The 20,912-nt window shown below is 39.6% G+C and overlaps 1 protein-coding gene across 2 annotated transcripts in view; it reads right to left on the minus strand.

The window, feature by feature from the left end:
• Window positions 1–2,295: 2,295 nt before the first annotated feature.
• Window positions 2,296–20,912, minus strand: part of GRAMD4 (GRAM domain containing 4) — an 80,776-nt gene continuing 62,159 nt past the window's right edge. The window contains exons 9-20 of one of the 2 annotated variants that reach the window (XM_065048970.1): window positions 20,216–20,307; window positions 19,186–19,234; window positions 18,274–18,345; window positions 15,952–15,995; window positions 15,744–15,853; window positions 14,362–14,516; window positions 11,895–11,930; window positions 10,375–10,522; window positions 9,807–9,900; window positions 8,676–8,760; window positions 7,221–7,289; window positions 2,296–6,202 (exon numbers count right to left, since the gene is read on the minus strand). In XM_065048970.1, the coding sequence (XP_064905042.1) occupies window positions 6,101–6,202; window positions 7,221–7,289; window positions 8,676–8,760; window positions 9,807–9,900; window positions 10,375–10,522; window positions 11,895–11,930; window positions 14,362–14,516; window positions 15,744–15,853; window positions 15,952–15,995; window positions 18,274–18,345; window positions 19,186–19,234; window positions 20,216–20,307 (1,056 nt within the window). In that variant the 3' untranslated portion in view covers window positions 2,296–6,100. The remainder of the gene's footprint in view (window positions 6,203–7,220; window positions 7,290–8,675; window positions 8,761–9,806; window positions 9,901–10,374; window positions 10,523–11,894; window positions 11,931–14,361; window positions 14,517–15,743; window positions 15,854–15,951; window positions 15,996–18,273; window positions 18,346–19,185; window positions 19,235–20,215; window positions 20,308–20,912) is intronic. The other variant, XM_065048971.1, reaches the window with a different exon arrangement.

The following is a 20,912-nucleotide window of genomic DNA, read 5'->3' on the forward strand; positions in this document are numbered from 1 at the left end:
CTTTGAAGACAGCATTTCCTCTCCTTTCCTCAAGTTCTCTGAACTCCGCTCAGCCACAGATGGTGGGGGGAGCACCCACAGCCATCACAAGTCCAGTTTTGGACTCCAAGCTGCCTGTCCCCAGCACCCCATCTGTCCTCCCCTCCAGCACACACCATTTCAGTCCTGCATCACCCAGAGCAAGTCCAGGGCTTAACTTCGCTCCGCTGTGCTTTGCTTTCCTTGGAAACTGCCCAGAGCCACTCATCTTGCAGGATCTGAGCACAGACACAGATGCCACCGCTCCATGAGCTGTGCAGTTGAGGTTGCTTATTTTGGGAAGCCGTAAGGGTCAACACACCATGAGAAACAATGTGAACCTCCATCAATGAGCAGGAAGACAGTTTTCTGAGGCATATCCCTTGCCAGGTGAGCACTGTGAGCAACGATGCCCTGCGTAGCTTTGGAAACTTTCCTAGAGCATGTCCACTGACCAACACCTTTCAGATGTTTCCTGTGAGCATCCAAAACACAGGGTGGTGCAAGAAAAAAACATGTGAATACAGGAAAGCCTTGCATTAATATGCTAAACCCCACCCCTGAATGTAAAGAAAGGTAAATACTACCATTGTATAAATACACACCATAGAGATATCCAGTGGAGGCTCACACTCCAGGACCCACCCCCAATTTCTCTCAAATAGCACCTAGAAGATTTAATCATTTTCCCACAAGCTCTTTTTTATTTTTTGCAAAAGGTTTCTTTTGATCTCAAATGCTTTTCATACAGATCCCATTTCTGCAAATGTATAGACTTGTATGAAAGTTTTAAGGACTTCTGGGTTTACAAACAGCTCATGTGGCTCTTATTCCTGCTGTGTGGCTGGTTAACATTCATGAGTGGCTAATAACAAAAAAGCCAAAACGACCAAAAAACAACAAAACCTATGGAGAGGATTTTCAGAAGTTCTCACTGACTCAGCTGTGAGAGGATAAACCCTCATGCCCTGTGCTCAGGAGACTGGCATGGGGATGCCGGAGCAAACAGTAGCCTAGGTTCAAACAGCCCTTCCCAAACACCATTTTGCAGCAGGCAGCTACTTTTACTTTTGTTCCTCTGCAGACACATATTTTGCTTGGCATAGGCTTGCACCAGTAAAATTGGTTTTGTTGGGAAGAGATTGTTGTCTTCGAAGAGCTCGCTCAACAGTTTCAAGAAGCATCCTCTCCCTTCCGTTGTGCAGATCATGAGCAAAGACATGATACAGCAGCATGAGAAACATGGAAGCCACTGAATAATCCAAAGTAGCCCATAGTAATTTAGCTCCAATTTACACAAAATGGAAGCTGCAGCAGGTGAAGGCAGTTCTAGTGAACTTGTAACATGTTGGTCAGGACACAGCCAGTCAGTATCTCTAAATAATCAGCACTGAAAGCATGAGGGTTCCAGGAAAACTGGAACAACACTGAAGCACAAAACCACAAATAAGAGGAAACAAGGAAGTTCTCAGTTCAAAAACTGAGTAGTCACATAGATGGCAAACCAGAAATCTGGGCAGTTTAGGAACACAATAAGAAAAAAAGCAACTTTTCTTTGGGTGTAATTCAGGTTGAACTTTTAGCTAGACTATAACGTAAAGGCCAGCACAAATTACTAAATGAAGTGGGGATGAAGAGAAATCTCTCATCTAGACATGCAAGTACTAGTAGGATTTTATCCATTCACATGAGATCACTCAGAGATGAAGAGCAAGGGAAAAAGAAAAGGGCTAAATGGGCCAAGTGGTTTTGGAGGAGAGTTTGTATGTACACATGAGGAGGAGCAGGAAAGAAGCACAAAGGAAAACATACAGATAATTAGAAAAGGGCGAGGCATAAGGCAGAGTCTATAGAATAATGGAAGTTAGTAGTTAGCAGAAAAAACATAGTGAAAAAGGAAGAAGTCAGGTATTTAAACACAGGAGGTATTTATCTTCTCCTCTTCCATGTCTGTCAACCAGATCCAACCCAGCCAAACATAGCATCAGTGCAAGCCACATGTCACATCAAAGACATGTCCACAACTATTAATACAGCCCCGAGGTGCCACATTAAGCTCACTGGACCTCTAGAGCATCCGCAGCCCAGCGAGGACACTGTTGCTGCAAGGGACCGTTCCCTTTGCAATGCCCTGACTTCTCTGACACAGAAAAGTCCGCCTCCCCCCAAGTGGGGGACTTGAGGTGGTGATGAATCTGCTGAAAAGCACTAACTGAACTCGTTTCAGGAAATCAGGTGTGGCTTTGATAGATAAGTTATTAAAGTTTGTAAAAAGTGTTAGCACAAAGCATTTTTAGGTTTATTTAAATAAAAATTATAATTTATACAAGACTTTTTAAATAAACAAGATTTTCTTAAAAAATGTACAGGGCAAATCATTTCATTATTTCAATTCTTTATACAGTATAAGTCTTTTGTCATGTCAAACAAAAGTTACACTGATAATGAATTATTTACAACTTCAAAATATAGACTCAACCTTCAGACATAAAAATTTTAACATCCATTATATTTCAATGATTAGTAGAAATCAAACATCTGCCAAAATGTACAGAATTCAATAAAAACTACCAGTGTGTTTAATACAAGTTTAAGTAGCCAAAAAAAGTACATCTTTTCATCTCTTCACGATTGGGTAAAATCTCTTTTCTCTCTGCAGGAACAAGGGCAGGGTTTGCTGCTGGCATCCTGTGTGATGTCGCTACCAATAAACAGCTTGTGCATTCAATCTTGCCTCACAAAAGCTACAGTGCACAGAAAGGCATGATTTCATATTTCAGCTCTTTTTGCCTTTTGAGTTTAAATGGTCACTGATAACGAATTAAAGCAGTCAGTTTTCATCTCCCCCTTTTTTTTTTCTCTCTTTAAAAGGGACTCAAACTGACCAATGCACTTCTAAAGAAGTTAAATCCAATTACACGTGAATGATCCAGCAATGAACCACAGACATCAGAATTGCAAATATAAACAGCAAACAGACAGACGGAATGACAAGAACACCACTTTCTGCTATTAGAAAGTAGCACTTTACATTAAGTGGTACGACCCAGCCTGTTACTGAAGCACACCAGGCCACACTGCAAAACTACGTAGGAACATTGGAATTTATCAGGTAGATATTTACTCACTGTCCGTCCCCTCCTGCCCTCCAAAGCCACGACGGAGCAGTGGGAGGAAAACCAGGAGAACCCGGTGTCTGCAACGCTACGTGTGCCAGAGCAGTTACGCTGCAGGAACCTGGACAACCAAATGTAAAGTGAACTTTGCAACATATGTACACAGTTGTTTGTCAGTTATATTACAACTCTATTAAAAAAAAAAAAAAGAAAATCCAATCTGTTTTCTATATATTAGAATGAAACAACGTTGCATTGCAGTTTGCACTAGGATTACCGTTTTAAGAATTGCTCATTTTTACCTTCACGCTGTGGATTCATTTCAAATGTCAGCACGTTAGATTTTATAAGAAGTTTCTAATTTCTTTGTCCAGGAAAAAGAAAATTAAGTGCACGTTGTACACATGAGGCATTTCAGTCTAGTTAAAGAATAACAATTTCTTTCCTCCCTCTCAGAAGCCCAGGTACGGTTAATTGTCCCAGCACCATCAGCACAGGACCTGTAGCTCCTCCAGGAAGCAGAACCTTGGACAACCTTGTAGACTGGGCTCAAACAGTGGAGGGTGGGACAGGGGAGATATAAGTGCAAATCAACTGGTTTCCTGCTAAATCTGCTGTTATGATCAGAGTGAAGGTATAAATTACACTTGAAAAATGATACAAAAATAAGAAAAAGAACATGCTCTCTGTAAAAAATATAGTTTTTTGTTTCTTAAAAAAAAAAAAAAAAGGGATAACCTTAAACACACCCAAAAGATTTTTTTCTTAAGACAAAATGAATCTGATTAAGATTTATATAACATTAAGCGATTTTAATGCCTATTTGTTAGCCACTTTCTATTAAAGGAAGCTTCTAAAAAGGAAAGCTAAATGATAATACACAGCAATTACAAAAGGAGATTAATAGAATTTAAAGTAGGTTTGATGAGAAAAATTTAAGATGAAGGATTTTTACTTAAACATAAAACCTACGAGTGTAAAGAAAAGAAACCACAAACTGTCAGCTACACCCATACTAGGTGGTGGTAAACTGGGTTTCCCACAAGCTTCACTTATATTTTCAGTTGTCAGGCCCTGATTTACACTGTACCTAAGGAGGTGTTAGAAGTGCACCCCTTTTTCGGGTCATGTAGAGACACGTTCAAGCGCTACTCTAAAGAGAGAACTCCAAAAAAACAAAAGCATTTTAGCCATTACGGTGGATTCTCCCCCATTCTTGTTCACAACTCCACCCAGGGCACAGAGTTTTACCCTGTCAGGGTTTCACTTTATAATACCCAACCAAATTCACAGTATTCAACAACATTTCTTCATATCAAGTTCATATTACATTCTTCATACCATACCTCTTCATGGCCAGACTGAAATAAGGTTTGTACAGTTTGACTGCCACCTTCTCCATCACTGCTGCATTTGTTGAGAGACTTAATTAAAACCCGTGTTAAGAGTAAAATACACTTTAGTGCTTGTGTCCTCTCACCCTCCTTCATTTTACCCCTTTTCCTATAAAGAAAGAAAATTCTTGTTTTGGTTTGTTTTTTAAATAATCCATGAATTTAAGTTCCATTTTAAAATAAGAATTTGCATCTCCATTGCTTTTTCTGGGGACATTTATATAGTATCTGGAGATATCCATACTGGTCAACTCAAAAGACACAGCAAAGGAAAAGACATACTGGAAGGCTTGGCATAACTCCTACTGTGCTTTCATGAAAATGCAAATAAAATTCTAAACCTCTCAGATGGGTGCTATTATATAGAATATAAAAGCTCTCTAATATTAAAGACAAAGGTCAATATGTGCTTTGAGGCTAGAAAGGCCTGAGAGAGTTTAGAGAAGGAGCACAGCCTTCCTGTTTTACCTGGCAGTTGGGTTTAATTGTTACTAAATTTTAATTTTGCAACAGGAAAGGCAGCAACATACCAACGCCCCCCAAATTACACTTCGAAAAGGAACTAGTGCTTTCACCTGCTGTATTACAGTGTTATTTAATTACAAGGTAACTCAAGAGAAAAGCCAAATTAAAAAACGAGTCATGTCTCAGTTTAGGTTAATTATTCCCACCTCCCCCAACACAAAAAATCTGCAAGTCTTTTATGCATCAACATACAAACACCTTGTACATACAACATGTACCATAGTTGAGCCCTTCTATGACAAGTATCTACAGAAATACAAATATACGACGCCTAACATTTTAGGAACAACATTTTGGTGCCCTCTTTTATAAAAAGTATCTGCCTGCCTTCCTTCCTCTTACTTTGGTTAATTAAGAAAGGAAGATATAGTTACAAACTTTCTCCTCCAGTTCACTGTACAAGCAATTTAAGTGTCTACGCAGGAAAAATCAAACCTAACCAAGCCAGTAAAATATCCTTCTGCAATGCAAGAATTAGCAAGGAGGAGTTATTTGAAGTGCAGTTATAAATATGGAAAGACTAAGATGATAATACTTCCTTGGTGTTGTTGCAGTGTTGCTATCAGTTTTAATGAAGAACCCAATTAAAACTCTGAGCTGAAGAAAGAGACTTCATGCTGCTGCAGTCATCATTCTCACATCTCAGGGAAAAATAACTAAGATAAAGGGACAAACGTACCCCTAGTGATATCAGTGCACTTAAAGGGACCAATCTGTTTCACTTTGTTTACTCAGTCAAGTTCTCCAAGTATCTTCTCAGCTTTTAATGTCAGTAAATAAACATTAAAAGTGCTTAATGTGCAAGGCTAATAGTGATGATAGCACTTTCACTCTTTTGTTTCATTTTGTTTTTTGTTTTGTCTTTTTTTACAAAAACCTTAAAAACAAACATGAAGGCATATATAAAATACACTTGATTTATGTAACAGATAGAATATAAACCACCAGACAAGAAAAATTATTGCAAAATAGATGAGGATGTTCATTTTTTTTCACTACCAAGTCGTAAAATAAGAAATTTTCCTTTAGGTCTTCTAAGATAAGATACTAGCTCTCACTGCTTGATGATGCAGAGGTTATTTTCACATATTGGTTGAAAATCGTCTCGAAAGCTTCATCTCTGTGTACCATGGCACCAAACACCAAAGGCTAAAAGGAAAAACAAAATCATGTCAGTCCAGACAAGAAAAATCTTGCTCTAGCTACAGTTTTGGCCAAATCAACAGGAGCAGGAAATGAACTGTACTTGAAGTGCTTTAATAAAGACACAAAAAATCCTTTTCTCTACTAAATCCTTGGATATATGGCCGAGTTTCTGAGAAAAAATTCACTTTTCCATCTTGTTCTTAAAACAAGCACGCAGTAAAATGCATCTGCACAGAGCATTAGCAGTGGAGAACACTTCAGCTCTCTTTCCTCTCCATCCGCTCAGTTTATGATGTTTTCTTGATCGAACTCTGCCTTCATTAAAGATTTCTAAAAATCTTTATCAGTGTCTTTTTGTTTTGACTCATCTATATTTATTTAGGTAGATGAACATTTTCAACCTTGTAACTGAGAAGTGCTTCTCAATATCAGTCAACGAGCAGAAAGCCTGGTACAACAGTCGTGTGACTCGGAGAAAAGTTATTTATAAGTGATTAGTTTAAAATAAGGTTCAGTCGAATGTTAAGAAAAGCTTCAGTCACCCAGAGGGTATCTGAGGCTTAGAGAAGCTTAAATCTTTAGCACCATATGACTGAAACATGAAAACTGCATCCGAGGGTCAGGCCCTTCCACCCCAAAGCCTCCTCACCCACAGACACTCTCAAGGCATCAGCTTTTCACTCCAGACTGCACCACAGAGCAGCCCCGAGCTCCTGGGGAAGGACACTGAGGGAACCATCAGTGGAGGTAACGAAATAATGGAGCAGAAAGGATGGTGCAAGCTTACAGTCAAATAGTCCAGATGCAGTAAAACAACCTACATGTTTAAATCATTAATATTCTGAAGGCAAATCTACAGAATAATAGACGTGTGGATTAAAAAGTTAAGAAAAAAAAAAGCCAAACACTGGAATAAAGGCGGGGCGGGGGGGGGAAGCCTTTATGTTGGTGCCAGCCAGAGAAGGAAGACAAAAAGGGCATGAGGTCAAACACAGCAATACAGATACAGCTAGGTACTTACTTTTTGTGTAGATGGTGTTGACACAGCAATACCCATCCCTGATCCCGGGAGAACAGAGAGCACTTTATACTACAAAGAAAAACAAAGACATAGACCAAAGATGTCCTGTGTACTGAACGACTGCAAAAGGTGCGGAGAAGGTGACACAACTCGTCAGTGGTTTATCCTCCCAGCCACAACAGACATCTGCCCCATGTGTATATGCCTACCTGAGAGTGCCTGTGAGCATCACCTACAGGTGTCCCTACAAGTAACGTTCACTAAAGGAGCAGCAAGCAGACCGGAAAAAGCTTATTTTTCAAAATTAAATAGATAAACAGGGTACCTTTTTTTTCTTTTTAAGAAGTCCGTAGCGCTAAGAAGGAATACAACTTGCTGAACTGGGCAATATCCCCAAGGAGGAACAGACCCCAGGCCTGACCTGTGTTTCCCACCCCCAAATAAAACCAGGCGTGGCACATTTTTACACTTGGCTGCATGATCCCTTTCTCATCTTCACTGAAAAAGCTACACAAAAGCAAAAGGACCTTTACGGCAGTAAAGACCTACTAAACAATGAGCCAGCATTACTTCAAGTATGATGTTTAGAACTCATCAATGTGATTTATTAATTCCAACAGGAATGTTCAAGTTGAGCATAATCTGTCTGCTGTATGGACACATGATTTAAAGAGAAGGAATTCATTTGGAAATCTGGAGGTGCGTAAGCAGCAGACACTAGGCTGAGGTATTTCTTTGCACAGCATGATTTAATCTGTGGCACTCACAGGCTGTGGCAGAATGCAGAGGGTGTCTGTGTTTAAGAGCAGGACAAGTTCAGAGAGGGTAACAAAAAGTGTCATTAAACATCACACAGAGTGATGCAAGACACCAATAAAGCCAGTGGTGATCGCAGGCTGATAAAACTCGCCCAGAGGAAGGACCACCTTGTACTTGCCCTGCTTCCTATACCATACACTTCTTGATGGGTGACGGGATCCCAGATAGATGAACCTCCAGCCCAATCCAGCCTGCCTGCTCTAATGATTTACCTTTCTCCACTCACAATAATCCCTCGTCCCTCTGAGGCACCTGCTTTTTAGATGGTGCATCTACTGATATCAACACCCAAACTTAACTTAGTATTACACAGTTTCTGCTAACGATATCTTTAAACGATATCTTTAATCCTACACAGCTCTAGTCAATGCAGGAGTTATGAAACAACAAAACTTTAATTTTAAAATAATTCAGAAGTGTAAGGGTTTTGTGGTTTTATGTTCATAGTGAGTTTGTGTGTGGTGAGTCCAAATGGCTAAACAAGCAGTTCTGGGAAACATTCTTGATCAAAGAATTACATTTTACTTATAAAAATGATCAATGGCATGCTTTTTCAAAATAAGCAGAAAAGCAAAACATGACTAGCTGAACACAAAACTAGTTTTTTCCCCCATTTGCAACACAAAACATACATACCTTCTGAATATCTGTTATATCCGTGAGCTTTATAACTTTATTTCTTTTAGATGAGCCAGATTTGGAGCTTTCAAAGCACAAGTAACTGAAGACAAGGAAAGAAAATGCTCATTTAGTTACAGTATTCTAAAACAAAGCTCTCAATATCCCTCCTGTCACTTCTGAAGTTTGAAATCTCACAGGTTAAAATCAGCTTTAAAAAAAAAAAAAGAAGAGGCACATGATAGGCAATTCGGTTATGATTTCTAATTTAGAACATAATAATCCATAAATTCTAGCAGCTGGTTAATATGTCTGAAAGTCCAGAACATACAAGCACACAAAATAACACTTGTATTTATATTACTGCACTGAGTTGTTAAACCCGACAAGGATTTTCAAGACACAAGAGGCACATATATCCTTAAACAGCTGAAATACCAAAACTCAAAAGGCTTGTAAATCTTTTACCATCTTAAAAGAAGATTAATGGAGAACACTGCATTAGTTTCACGTTATTGTGATGCAGATGAAAGCTCACATTTCTAAATGCTGGAGAGCGGTCTCCATCACTAGGTGACATTGCATACAGATGAGCTTTACTTCCATTCATTACAGTCCAAAGGAATTTCAGTGCAAGACCCAAACAGTAGTGACAATAGTTATTGAGCCTCAGGAGACTGGGGGGTAAGGAAGGATTAAAACCAAAGCTTGAATTTCTATTTTCTTTTTGTTGCACATTGTTTCAAGGAAGTTATACATTCAATTTGCTTCAAAAAAAAGAAACTAAGAGTATTTGCCAAATAACCATTGATAACAACTCTCAAAATACACTTAGCTTTCCGGTTTGGTTTTTAGTATATATGTAGACAGTATGTTATCCACATGGAGAAGTGCAGCTACTAACAACAGACTGCACAGCGCCACTCTCCGTTCCTGTGTGAGCCTTTTCAAGGCAAAATCACATTTCTTAAGTGTTACCACACCCCAGATTCAGCTCTCCCTCTCCTATGGTACTTTCTTGGAGTCTTAAAGCACCATGAAAATGCATTTTTGTTTCAAAATATTGTTCAAGGATTACTTTTAGATTCATATTTTTTGAATGTCTGTTGCATTTCTCTCCTAAGCAATGTGTGGAGGACAATGACTCACTTTTCTGTGACATAAAGAACTCCATTCCTGATGTAGTCCGTAGGCATCTTCCTATCTCTGTTAATCAAGCAACAGCGCCAGCCATTTTCACACACTGAAAAAGTCATAACAAGAAATCTCACCTTAAGAAAAAGAGAGAGACAGGCACTACCCTCAAAAGTTTCCTTATAAAACAGCATAAACCACTGAAAATTAAACTTTAGATACCTAAAACTAGATGTGTTTACAAAGAAAAGCGTTTAAAAAAAGGTGCTTTTAGGCATCACAACATCTGTTTTAACACTGGTTTAAAGAAAACGCCAAAACAAAAACCACCCACACAATTATTCCCTTTAACTTGACTACTCCATTTGCATTTCCACAAAAGGCCGTGCCAGGCTGTGCATTCTTTCAAAGAACTGCAAGGACGTGGAATGAAAGAGAACGTCTCCATTCATCCTAATTTAAAGCAGGTCTTTTTAATCAAAAGCCTGTATCGGTACACTGCACGGAGAGGGAATTCAACTTCAAACTATCCTTGGCTTTTTAGAAAACACTCTGCTAATGCAGCCTTCCTGTCACATAATACCTGCCAAAGGACGCTCATTTTCTGACAGGTTAAAAACTTCATGGAAATTCCCCCTCTTGGTGGTATGAAAACGACTTGTGTCTTCATCTTTGCTTATGCCCGTCGGGGCACTCGAGCCCACGTAACTTCTGGATGCTGCTGTCTGAAGCTGCAGAAAAATAAACACAATTCCAAAATTTGAATAGCAACACTTAAGGTGCAGTCTTTAAAATAACTCGGCTAACTATTCTTCCTAAAAATATCCGTAATGCAACGATATTTGTTAACTACTTACATAAAGTTAGCTTTGGACTACTGCGCTACGCTACTGCCATAGCACAAAGCTCTAATGTGCTCTCTGAAGATGACTTTTCAAAGTGCTGCCCTTTGATGGATGCCCTTTGCAGGGGTGAAAGCACATGGTGCAAGACGTACCCATCTTAAAATACCACTTTTCTACAGTAAAGGGCACATCTGATTAGATACAGCTAAGTCACTCCACACAACTCCAATCATTATACTAGTAGGACTAATAACAGTTAATACATTATCGATACTTGGCTTGTCTTCAAGAGACAGACCAAGGGCAAAATAGTATTGCACAAAACAAGTTTAGAAGGAAAAAAGAGCAAACAAAGTCACACAAAACTGCATCAGCTCATTAGGAACATATATGCTGAAATTGAAAGGAAGTTTTCCACGCTAGGATCCATACCTTTTCATGCCCTGACAGCTAGCAGGAAAAGAAACAAACAACACAAATGTGACAGTGACAAAAGAAAAAAGTGAAATCTATTTAACAGTATAATACATAGAATAAAACATGAACCGAGTGAAGCTGCAAGATCTTGCTCATAAACCAAGAGTCTACACACAATGAATGCAATTAAAAAAAGAAGAGCTATCAGTGGTTAGAGCACACCAGTTCAATTTATTCAGTTTGTGTTAGAGCCATTGATCTTTCCTTTGCTTTGAAGATGAAGTGAATGTTGAGAGTGTTGACATGTGAAATAAAATCAGAATGGCTGTCAGCATCCTCAGGGAGGTGGGGAAGGTAGCGTGGAGCTCTCAAAACTTGAGTTTACTTGAGTAAAATCTACTTTTACACAGAGCTCCTGAACCACCAGAGGCTGCCCTAGCAACCAGGCCTTGCTTCTGGAAGGACAGCAGGCAGCTCCTTTTGGAAAACTTGCCTGCGTTTGCTTTTTCATCTTGGTGGGGCAGCACACGATTCCAAAGGCTGGCTTTTGCCATCGAAGCATTAACAGCTCCGTTCTCAGCCCTACTGCACACATGCAGTTAAACAACTGGCAAAGTGACAACATGCAAGCTGAGGACTGAGCCCCTGTCTGCAAGGCCCAAGCTGTCGGAGGCCAGCCAGTCTCCGCTGCCTTTTCTTGTTTTGCACGTAAGTTGGCAGAACTCGACATTTAGCAGGATTTAGTGCTAACAAAGGAAATCCAAAGCAAATGAAAAAAATGTGCACTCAGTTACTGAGTACAAACCAGACTGACAAAACAGGCATGACAGAAGGTATTTACCATCCAGCTTTTAGGGTAACTGTAATACAATGATGCCTCGGAGAAAAAGAATAAAGAAAGTTGACATGGAAAGCAACCGATTGATGATAATTGTACTCTTGCTTCAGCTACTGCCCCTCTGCTGTGCCCTCAGCAACGACCAGGCCCGTGGAACCAGGGGAAACACTAGCTTCTCTACCGAGTTGTGTGCACATAAAGATCACAAGAATTTTTGGAAGGCTTTCTTAGACAAGTTACTTGGCCCCATAAGCACACAACCAGGTGAAGCTCCATGTCCCAAAACATACCAAGCAAGAAGTCTAATGCTTTTTGCGCTGGAGCAAGGGTTATTCCTGCTCTCTGCTACACTGCTTCCTACCTACCCGTTATATAAGGAGATTTTAAAAAGGTGTTTAAACTTCAGTGGCTGAAGATGTGACAAAGTTCTGCTCTTACTTCTAGTCCTTCCTAAAACAGGCAAATATTTCCCCTACCCTTAAAAGAAGTGGCTAATTCATCCATAGCCACTCAGGCCTATGGTCTATTACTTAAAAAAAAAACATTGCACCCAATTTTGATAAGCCTTAAATTGAACTGGAAGTGATTAGATTTGCAATGCTGGAAGAGCCCTGACTGAAACACATCACCAGCAACCTGAAGGTATTCCTTTTCACTTGATCTGTCATCAGCTTTTGACATACAACCTTTACCCATCACAAACTGTTGTCAAGACTGTTCTCTAAGGACACAGGGTCAGAGTTGTGGGATAGGCAATGAATACTGCATTGTGTCTTGGTTTACAGTGGCTTAATGTGGCTTAATGTATGTGGCTTAACGATAAGAAGCCAAAGCAAATGCACATATGCTGGCACTACGTGCTTTTGGGCTCTGCCTTATCTATGAAAAATCGAAAAACATATTTGTTTTTTACCTTTTTTTGTACAAAAATTTATTTTTTTTAAACATTGAGGTTCCCATAAATCTCTCAAAGGTAAGAAAGTTTGTCTCAAATTATTGAGACTGAGTTATCTAAGACACTTGGAAGCAGATAACGCAGCCCGGCACATCAGTTCCAGGAACACAAGCCAAGACCATCAAGTCAGACACAGGAGTACGAAAACCCTGGTCTTGTCAAAACTTAAGCCACACGGAAAAGCCAGAAGGGATAACTACTCTCTAAGTATACAGATTCAAGTTCAGCAATTCAGAGCCTTTCCACCTCTAAGACAGATTAGAAGGACGCAAGAAGCTGTCACCACCACCACGACAGTATGTGACTGATAACCTGTAAGCTCCAGAGGCACAGAAAATTTTAAGCCCATCTTTTGCCAGCAAGAGAAATACAGACTATGGATGGCTCTGGGTGCTCATTCACCTTTCTCGTCCCTTGGAAAATATAGGAGCAAAAGACTCCCTTTCTGTCAGAGACCATCCTTCTCCTCCACTTCCTTCTGAAATACTCACATTATGCTGCAGTTCTTTTACCACCAACTGCTCCATCACCCCTAGAACCCCATATTTCTTCTTCTTCACAGGTTAACAACCAAGGGGTTATGTGTTTGTCCCTTTTGCTCTCCAGGTGTGTGCCAGACTGAATTGCTGTTGAGTGCTGCACATTTTAGTTAGGGAGTTCATGACAGTACTCAGATACTCCATGAATGCAATCAGATATTGTGATAAGACACACGAAGCAAATGCTAAAATGGGATTAGACTGAAGTTTTCTTACGACTATTTTTATTTCTAAATCAATAAACATTCACAAATTCAGGGATATGGAAAAGCATTACTTGCTTTTCAGATATTGTGTCAGGCCACAACACAATTTGCAAAGTTGCACAAAATGCAACATTTAAATATTTAACTATGAGATATTAACAAAAGAAAAATTTACTGTTAGAATACCCACATGGTGAAAAGTCACTTATCACCACTATGCTAAAAGGTCACCTAATACAAATAACCACAAGACATAATGCCTTAATCTGTAAACTACTTTGTTACCTCTGTTAAGCTTATCCCGCTAGTAAGCCACATATTATACTCAAGCCTTATTAATTTTTTTTTAACTAACTGTTCTTCTATCTACACAAACATCAGAATTTCCACTGAAAAAGAATGTCTGAGAACAGAGGAGTACAAAAAGACTAAATTTTGACAATAAAATCACACAGAATGTATCTTACAGAGGTTGATATGAATATGGATGGCATTATTTTTCTGTGGTTAACTTCATATGACTTCCAGTACACATATACTTATCTCTATATACAGATTTTGATAACAGATTCCTTTCATAGAAGAAACAGAATCCATATAAAAACTCTGTGGGTCTTCAAAATAATAATAAATAGAACTAGCATTGACTGTTAGAATTTAACTAACCTTCCCTTTAATGTGCTCTAGTCACAGGAGAAAAGGGAAAGGGAGAAAGGGATCTGATTTTCAGATGTTGGAAACAGAGGGACAAAAAGATTTATTAGGCTCACCCGTCTCGACACTGTAGCATTAGATCTTTCTTTGAGCTGAGGATCTGTTGGGAGACTTGTCCAGATGATATAAGGAGTATCATACTTAGCTCTTAGTCTGGGGCATCGTTTGAAGATAAAATCAATAAGGAAAAACTTGATTCCAGCATAGAGTCCTGAAAAAAAGGTCACTTCAGTATGCATGTTGAAGGGGCATTAAGAACATCACTGTTTTGATCATTAATTACACCAAATGCTGTATCTTCAGTCAGAGCGCTAAACCATTCTCTTTGTTGTAACATTTTGATTCTTCTTCCAGAGACAGAAAATGATTTTTCTGTTCTTCCCCTGCCCAGATTCCTTCCTTCCCACCCCCAGTTCTTTTAAACCACTTATGTAGCTTCTTGTTATGCAGGAGAATATTAAAATAATTCAAACATACATTCCTTATTACCAGAAGTATTCTGAAACATGATACACTTCCAAGCCAGAAAACATGCCAGAGCATTCAACTCTGCAGCTCCCTGCAAGAACTTACATGGCAACAGAGGGCTCTCATGCACTGCACTAAACTCTACCTTCCAGCCCAGTAAGGCCTCTTTTCTTATACAAGTTATTTCTTTGCATTCTAGCTGATTAATAAGGGCTTGAAATACTCCCTCAAATCATTACTGAATGCAATTCAGATCACCTTCTAATAGTCAGAGTAAAAATAAAAATCTTCACACATCTAATTCAATTGCCATGTCAAGCAAACCTATGTTTATGTTCAGGCCGACACAATCCAAGGTTCAGTGTCACTAGAAGTGATACTCATTTGACTATATCGTTATTTCAATGAAAAAAGAAAATTCTTGGTTCACAGTAGATGGCTTCATATCTTAAAGCTAGTCTCATGCTGTAGCAAGAACCCTCTTTTCCCAATTCCCAGTTGAGACTTTATCTGCAGCTTCACCCCCAGTAATGTGCTCACTTTGTCCAGCCTATCCCCCAGGTTTTACAAGTAGTCCCATTAACTTTTGCATTTTTTCCAACCCTGTCAGCTTTGTGCCTTCTATGTGGTCCTGCATAATTAATTTGCATGGATGTATGAGTGAAAAAAACCCAAAATATAGGACTTCCCAGAAGCCTTTTAGCTGACAGTGTGAAGACCTCTGCTAACAGCTAATCATAAACTTCCCCTCTTCAAGGAGGGAATGCATTATCCCATCTTTTTCTATTATATTATGTATTCAGAGAAGGTTTTTCAAAATGCACATGACAAACACTGCCAAGCACAATGAAAATACTTTAAGACACTACATTATTTATTAATGCAGTGTTTTCTTTCTTAGGCTCTAAATTCTCTGTGTTTTAACACATTAAGTCTAGACTTTAACAAGTCAATTATTTACTGTGTTTACCCATTGCAAGCCCAATAATCCTGTAGGGCAAAAAGCAGGATGCAATAAATGCTGCCCATAGAGTAATGTAGAGCTTCTGTGTTATTTCTGGCTGGACCCACATGAACAAGCTGAAAACAAAAAAGAAACAAGATTTTATTACTAGTGTTCCAGACATTGGTCAAGTCTTGGTTTAAGAGAAGAAAAAGACTCATGTCAGAAAACTTACTTTTTAATTTTTTCCAGTATGTCTGCCATCTTGCCAAAAAGGTTCTGCATAAGAAGCAAAAGAATTAAAACTAAGACCTACATTAACTTGTTTTTTTCTCCACATAATAGAATCACAGAATGTTAGGGATTAGAAAGGACCTCAAAAGATCATCTAGTCCAACCACCCTGCCGGAGCAGGAACGCCACATGAGGTTACACAGGAAGGCGTCCAGGCAGGTTTTGAATGTCTCCAGAGAAGGAGACTCCACAACCCCCCTGGGCAGCCTGTTCCAGGCTCTGTCACCCTCACTGAGAAGAAGTTTCTTCTCAATTTTAAGTGGAACCTCTTGTGTTCCAGTTTGAACCCATTACCCCTTGTCCCATCCTCATGACACTCACCCTTTATATATTTGTAAACATTAATGAAGTCACCCCTCAGTCTCCCTCTTCTCCAGGCTAAAGAGCCCCAGCTCCCTCAGCCTTTCCTCGTAAGGGAGGTGCTCCACTCCCTTAATCATCTTTGTTGCTCTGCGCTGGACCCTCTCCAGCAGTTCCCTGTCCTTCTGGAACTGAGGGGCCCAGAACTGGACACGATATTCCAGGTGTGGTCTCACCAGGGCAGAGTAGAGGGGAAGGAGGACCTCTCTCGACCTACTAACCACCCCCCTTCTAATACACCCCAGGATGCCATTGGCCTTCCTGCCCACAAGGGCACAGTGCTGGCTCATGGTCATCCTGTTGTCCACCAGGACCCCCAGGTCCCTTTCCCCTACGCTGCTCTCCAATAGGTCATTCCCCAACTTATACTGGAACTTGCGGTTGTTCCTGCCCAGATGCAGGACTCTACACTTGTCCTTGTTATATTTCATTACATTTTTCCCCGCACAACTCTCCAGCCTGTCGAGGTCTCTGGATGGCAGCACAGCCTTCTGGCCTGTCAGGCACTCCTCCCAGCTTGGTGTCATCAGCCAATTTGCTGACAGTACACTATTCCCTTGCCCAAATTGATGAATATATGATGAAACCAACAGTTATCTTACTCTGTTGGTAATAAGCAATTCCCAGAAATTTATATTTAACTGATTTTTAGCCATCAATGTACTTCACAACTGAATAGAGAATAGCAATACTCTGACTTCCACCCCTTTTAACACCCTGTTCTGTAACTTACGGTTTTTTGTTAGAAGTGAAGAAGCTATTTGACCCCACTGTCACAACCAGAAAGTGTTTACATCACTGCAAAAATTTTAAATTAAGCCGTCAAATCTAAAATCTAAGAGCTTCTGTCAATAGGTAACAAAGTGGAAAGTTTCTTCACACATTTTGAGCACTGAAATTTCAGGAAATAGTTACTGAGTTCATCAAGTGCTGGGCTGTTAGCTTCTTTGGAAACACACCACTATCAATCAGGTTCTACTAATGTACCCTGGGAGTTACTGGATTCCATGCAATTCCAACAACTGTTGATGTAAACTGACCCCTGCTCAGAACTAAGTGGGTTATTCAGCTATGTTCTCTGACCGATCCCTGCTGTCACAGCACCCATAAACTTCACCTTCCCAAGGTGTTCATATAAACGTATGCATGGCCACCGGCAGAAGGCAGGAGACAAGCGTACCCAGGTAAGCTGCTTTCGGCAGCGGCACAGCATTGGACGTGCCACAAGGCTGCAGCTCAGCTGGGCGGTGGAGGCATAGAATCATAAAACCATAGAATTGTTTCAGTTGGAAAAGACTCATGATCTATCGAGCCCAACAATAACCCGGCTGCCAGGCCAGCTCAAAGCGGTGGAGCTGGGAGAAAACCTCCCTTCACCCTCTCCCACACAAGCAGCAGATTTCAAGGCTGGTGTAGGCGGGTGGTGGTGTTTAAAGGAGCCCGTTTTGGAGATGCTGAACAAACTGTTGAATTAACACAGCTTAACAGACAGTAACCTTCAGATAAATCTTGAAGGAATAGTTTTGCAGTAAGCAGATTTGGGATGTGGATCCACACTCCAGCACACTGGTAAGGTTCATCACCTGATCTACATTATCTGTCTCTAATAGATGCATATGAGCTGCTAACAGTCAGAAGCTGTTCCTGTCCCCCTGCAGACCTCACTCAGAGCCATGACTGGAGACCCTCAACCACTTCTCTGAAGCACTGGGCCATTTCAGAACCTCCAGGAATCTTTCCAAGATCTCTGCTGCTCATAGGTAAAGATCCCTATGCAAGGAAAGTACTGTGTGTTTGAGTGTTTGTTTCCACTTGCTGCATAGCAACATCCTTTGACCACTTGGACTATGAACCTCTTTGTTTCTAAGGCAGCAGCTGGAGAGGTCCAAGAGCAGCACAGTACCTGCGCCTTCTGAGCCACGTCTAGAACAAGCTGAAATTTCTCAGACACGGTCAGGTCTTCTTTTGGGGGTTCCTTGGGCAAGAAAGAGACAAGCCATTAATTTTCAGCTCAGCTGAAACTGATATTTTACAAAACTCCTCATGACAAGACGACCCCTCAACATTCTCGGTAATAATCCTCTCACTTTAAAGAGTCTCTAAATTTACCAAGTTCTTCCATTGTTTCAGATTCACTGTTCATATCTATGGTTATCTTTAGTTCTCAATGCTTTTCCTCCGGGGTATATGCAAACATACTAATACGAGGCTGTGAAAGACACAATAAGCCTTTGAAGCAGCGTGGTTACAATGGCTTTCAGTCTACGACCACAAGCTTAAACTGACCTATTTCTGGTCTAGCATAGAAATGTAATTTTTTTAGAAATTTTACATCTAGAACTTTTAAATTTATTTATTTAAATAGTTTATTGGGCTTTTAAAAGTAACAAAAGCATCCTGGAAGCAAGAATTCACTAAATCTTGGTGAAAAGTTTGATATTCAAAGAGCTCCATCTTACATTAACACTTAAAATCTTTCCTGCTTAAAGCAGGGCATGCAAACATTAAATACAAACTGTTACAAAGAAAACAGAATGCTTGAAGATCTCACAGGATCTAACTTGTCCCAGGTTGGTATGTTCACAGTGAGTCCAGAAATAGGATTCAAGCTTGGAATATTTTAGGGTGAAACGCCCAAATCTGAGAGTGCCATTAGTGAAGATTTCTAAGTTGCAAGAGGAAGAAAAAAGCTGTAGTGTCTTTATTTGCACCTCACTCCTCTTTCCTCTTACAACTACTCACATAAACACAGAGGAAGGTTTTAAAGGTGCAACCTTTAACGTAGGCATACAGGTCAAACCAGGCAGAGACCTACCATGGGTTCAGAAACTTCAGGCACAATGCTCCACTGTATTCTCCAACCCCTAGAAGTTATGGAAATAGTTAAAGAGAGCAAGTACTTCTTCTCCACCTGCCAACATGGATTGTTTGTAAGAGGTTAAAAAGTAGTTCTCCGCAACAAGCACTATGGCTAAAAAAAGTATTAAAATAATCCCCAAATTAATGAAGAACCCACAACATAAGTACAAGTGGCCAACCACAGACAGCTTTAACCATATATACATTAAAAAAAGACTATGTAGATATTACACAGAATCACTGCTTGTGGGTTTTACAACAGAAGAGAGCTGTGTGCACAGAGTTAATAATTAGTAATATTTTTTTCTTTTTTTTTTTTTTCATGTGAACAAAATTAGATCAACTTATTCAGAAGCCTATTTGCCACTGGTAATTTTCAAAGACTAGAGTGTGACACAGTAAGTCTCAATTAAGAAGTCAGAAAATCATTTTAAAATATGCACATTAAAGTGCTTTCCAGCATTTAAGGTGGGAGAGACCATCATCCTAAACCAGCACTTTAAGAAAATCCTCTCAGTACACAAAACATACATTTTTTAACAAGTCTTAATTTTTAATAGAGATTGAATTTACAAATGGAAGATACTTTGGATAAAGTATGCTAAGAGCTACTGAAAAAGGCAGAACTGAAATGTCAGGCCTAGGTGAAAACTCTCTCCAGAAAAAAGCAAAAGGCTTCAATATTTAAGGTGATGTTCTCCAACTACTCTGAATGCTGCAGAATTTTATTTCAGAATTTTAACGTGCCGAGGCATTTGTCAGAGAACATGCAGCATCATTTATGATGACCCAAGTCACAGGATAGGAGGCTAATTCCTTAGAATAGTCAAAAATAGAGAAAGCAATGAAATTAAGGATATTAGAGTTTGAATTTCACTGTTAGACTTAACTCAGAACATTAGAAAATTTACAACTCCATGCAAGAATAATAAAACATATTTTAAGCAAAGCATTACAAGAGAATCATCTAATATTTAAGTAAATACCTGGCTATGAGGTAATTTAGGGACAACCTCAAAATTGCTAAAAATAAGAACATAGGAATGGCCCAGCCATGCCATACAGCATTCATGTAAATCTGCAGATTAAAAAAAAAAAAAAAAGAGATGTGGATTATAAACTGGTGTAAAGTGAGATGCATGAAATATTGTTTCCCACGGTACTACTGGGTTCAGAATCATGCAATTCAGATCACAAAAATTACTAAATTGTAGCCACACTATGACAACAGCACTGCAATCATGAACGTAACATCAAAAATAAAATTGAACCAAATTTCCAGAGACTATACTTAACTAGTTCTCAGCTGCTTGAGAGAGAGTATTGAGTACTTCCAACACTGTGACTACACGAAGGCATAGGAAAAAGTAAACCCTAAAGTCTGTGAAGCTGCTCTGTGACCATGATACGGTCCAACCTCACCCAGGGCAGCTGAAGCACCGGTATAATAGAAGAGTTGTAACAACTAGCCCCATACAGGGCAACAGGATAAACTCTCACTCCATTATTACAGGCCAATTAAATCCCATATTTTTACCAAGGCTAAAAAAGATTGCAAGAAAATAGGTTTTATTTTACCTAACAATTAAAACCACAAAGTGCTTCAAAAGGCATTTGGTCTCTTTCCCATCTTCTGAAAATACAGAAACTTCAGCCTCCCTGCCAAGAGATGACAGACTTTTC

This window comes from Columba livia, chromosome 1, assembly GCF_036013475.1.
Source record: "Columba livia isolate bColLiv1 breed racing homer chromosome 1, bColLiv1.pat.W.v2, whole genome shotgun sequence".
NCBI lineage: Eukaryota > Metazoa > Chordata > Aves > Columbiformes > Columbidae > Columba > Columba livia.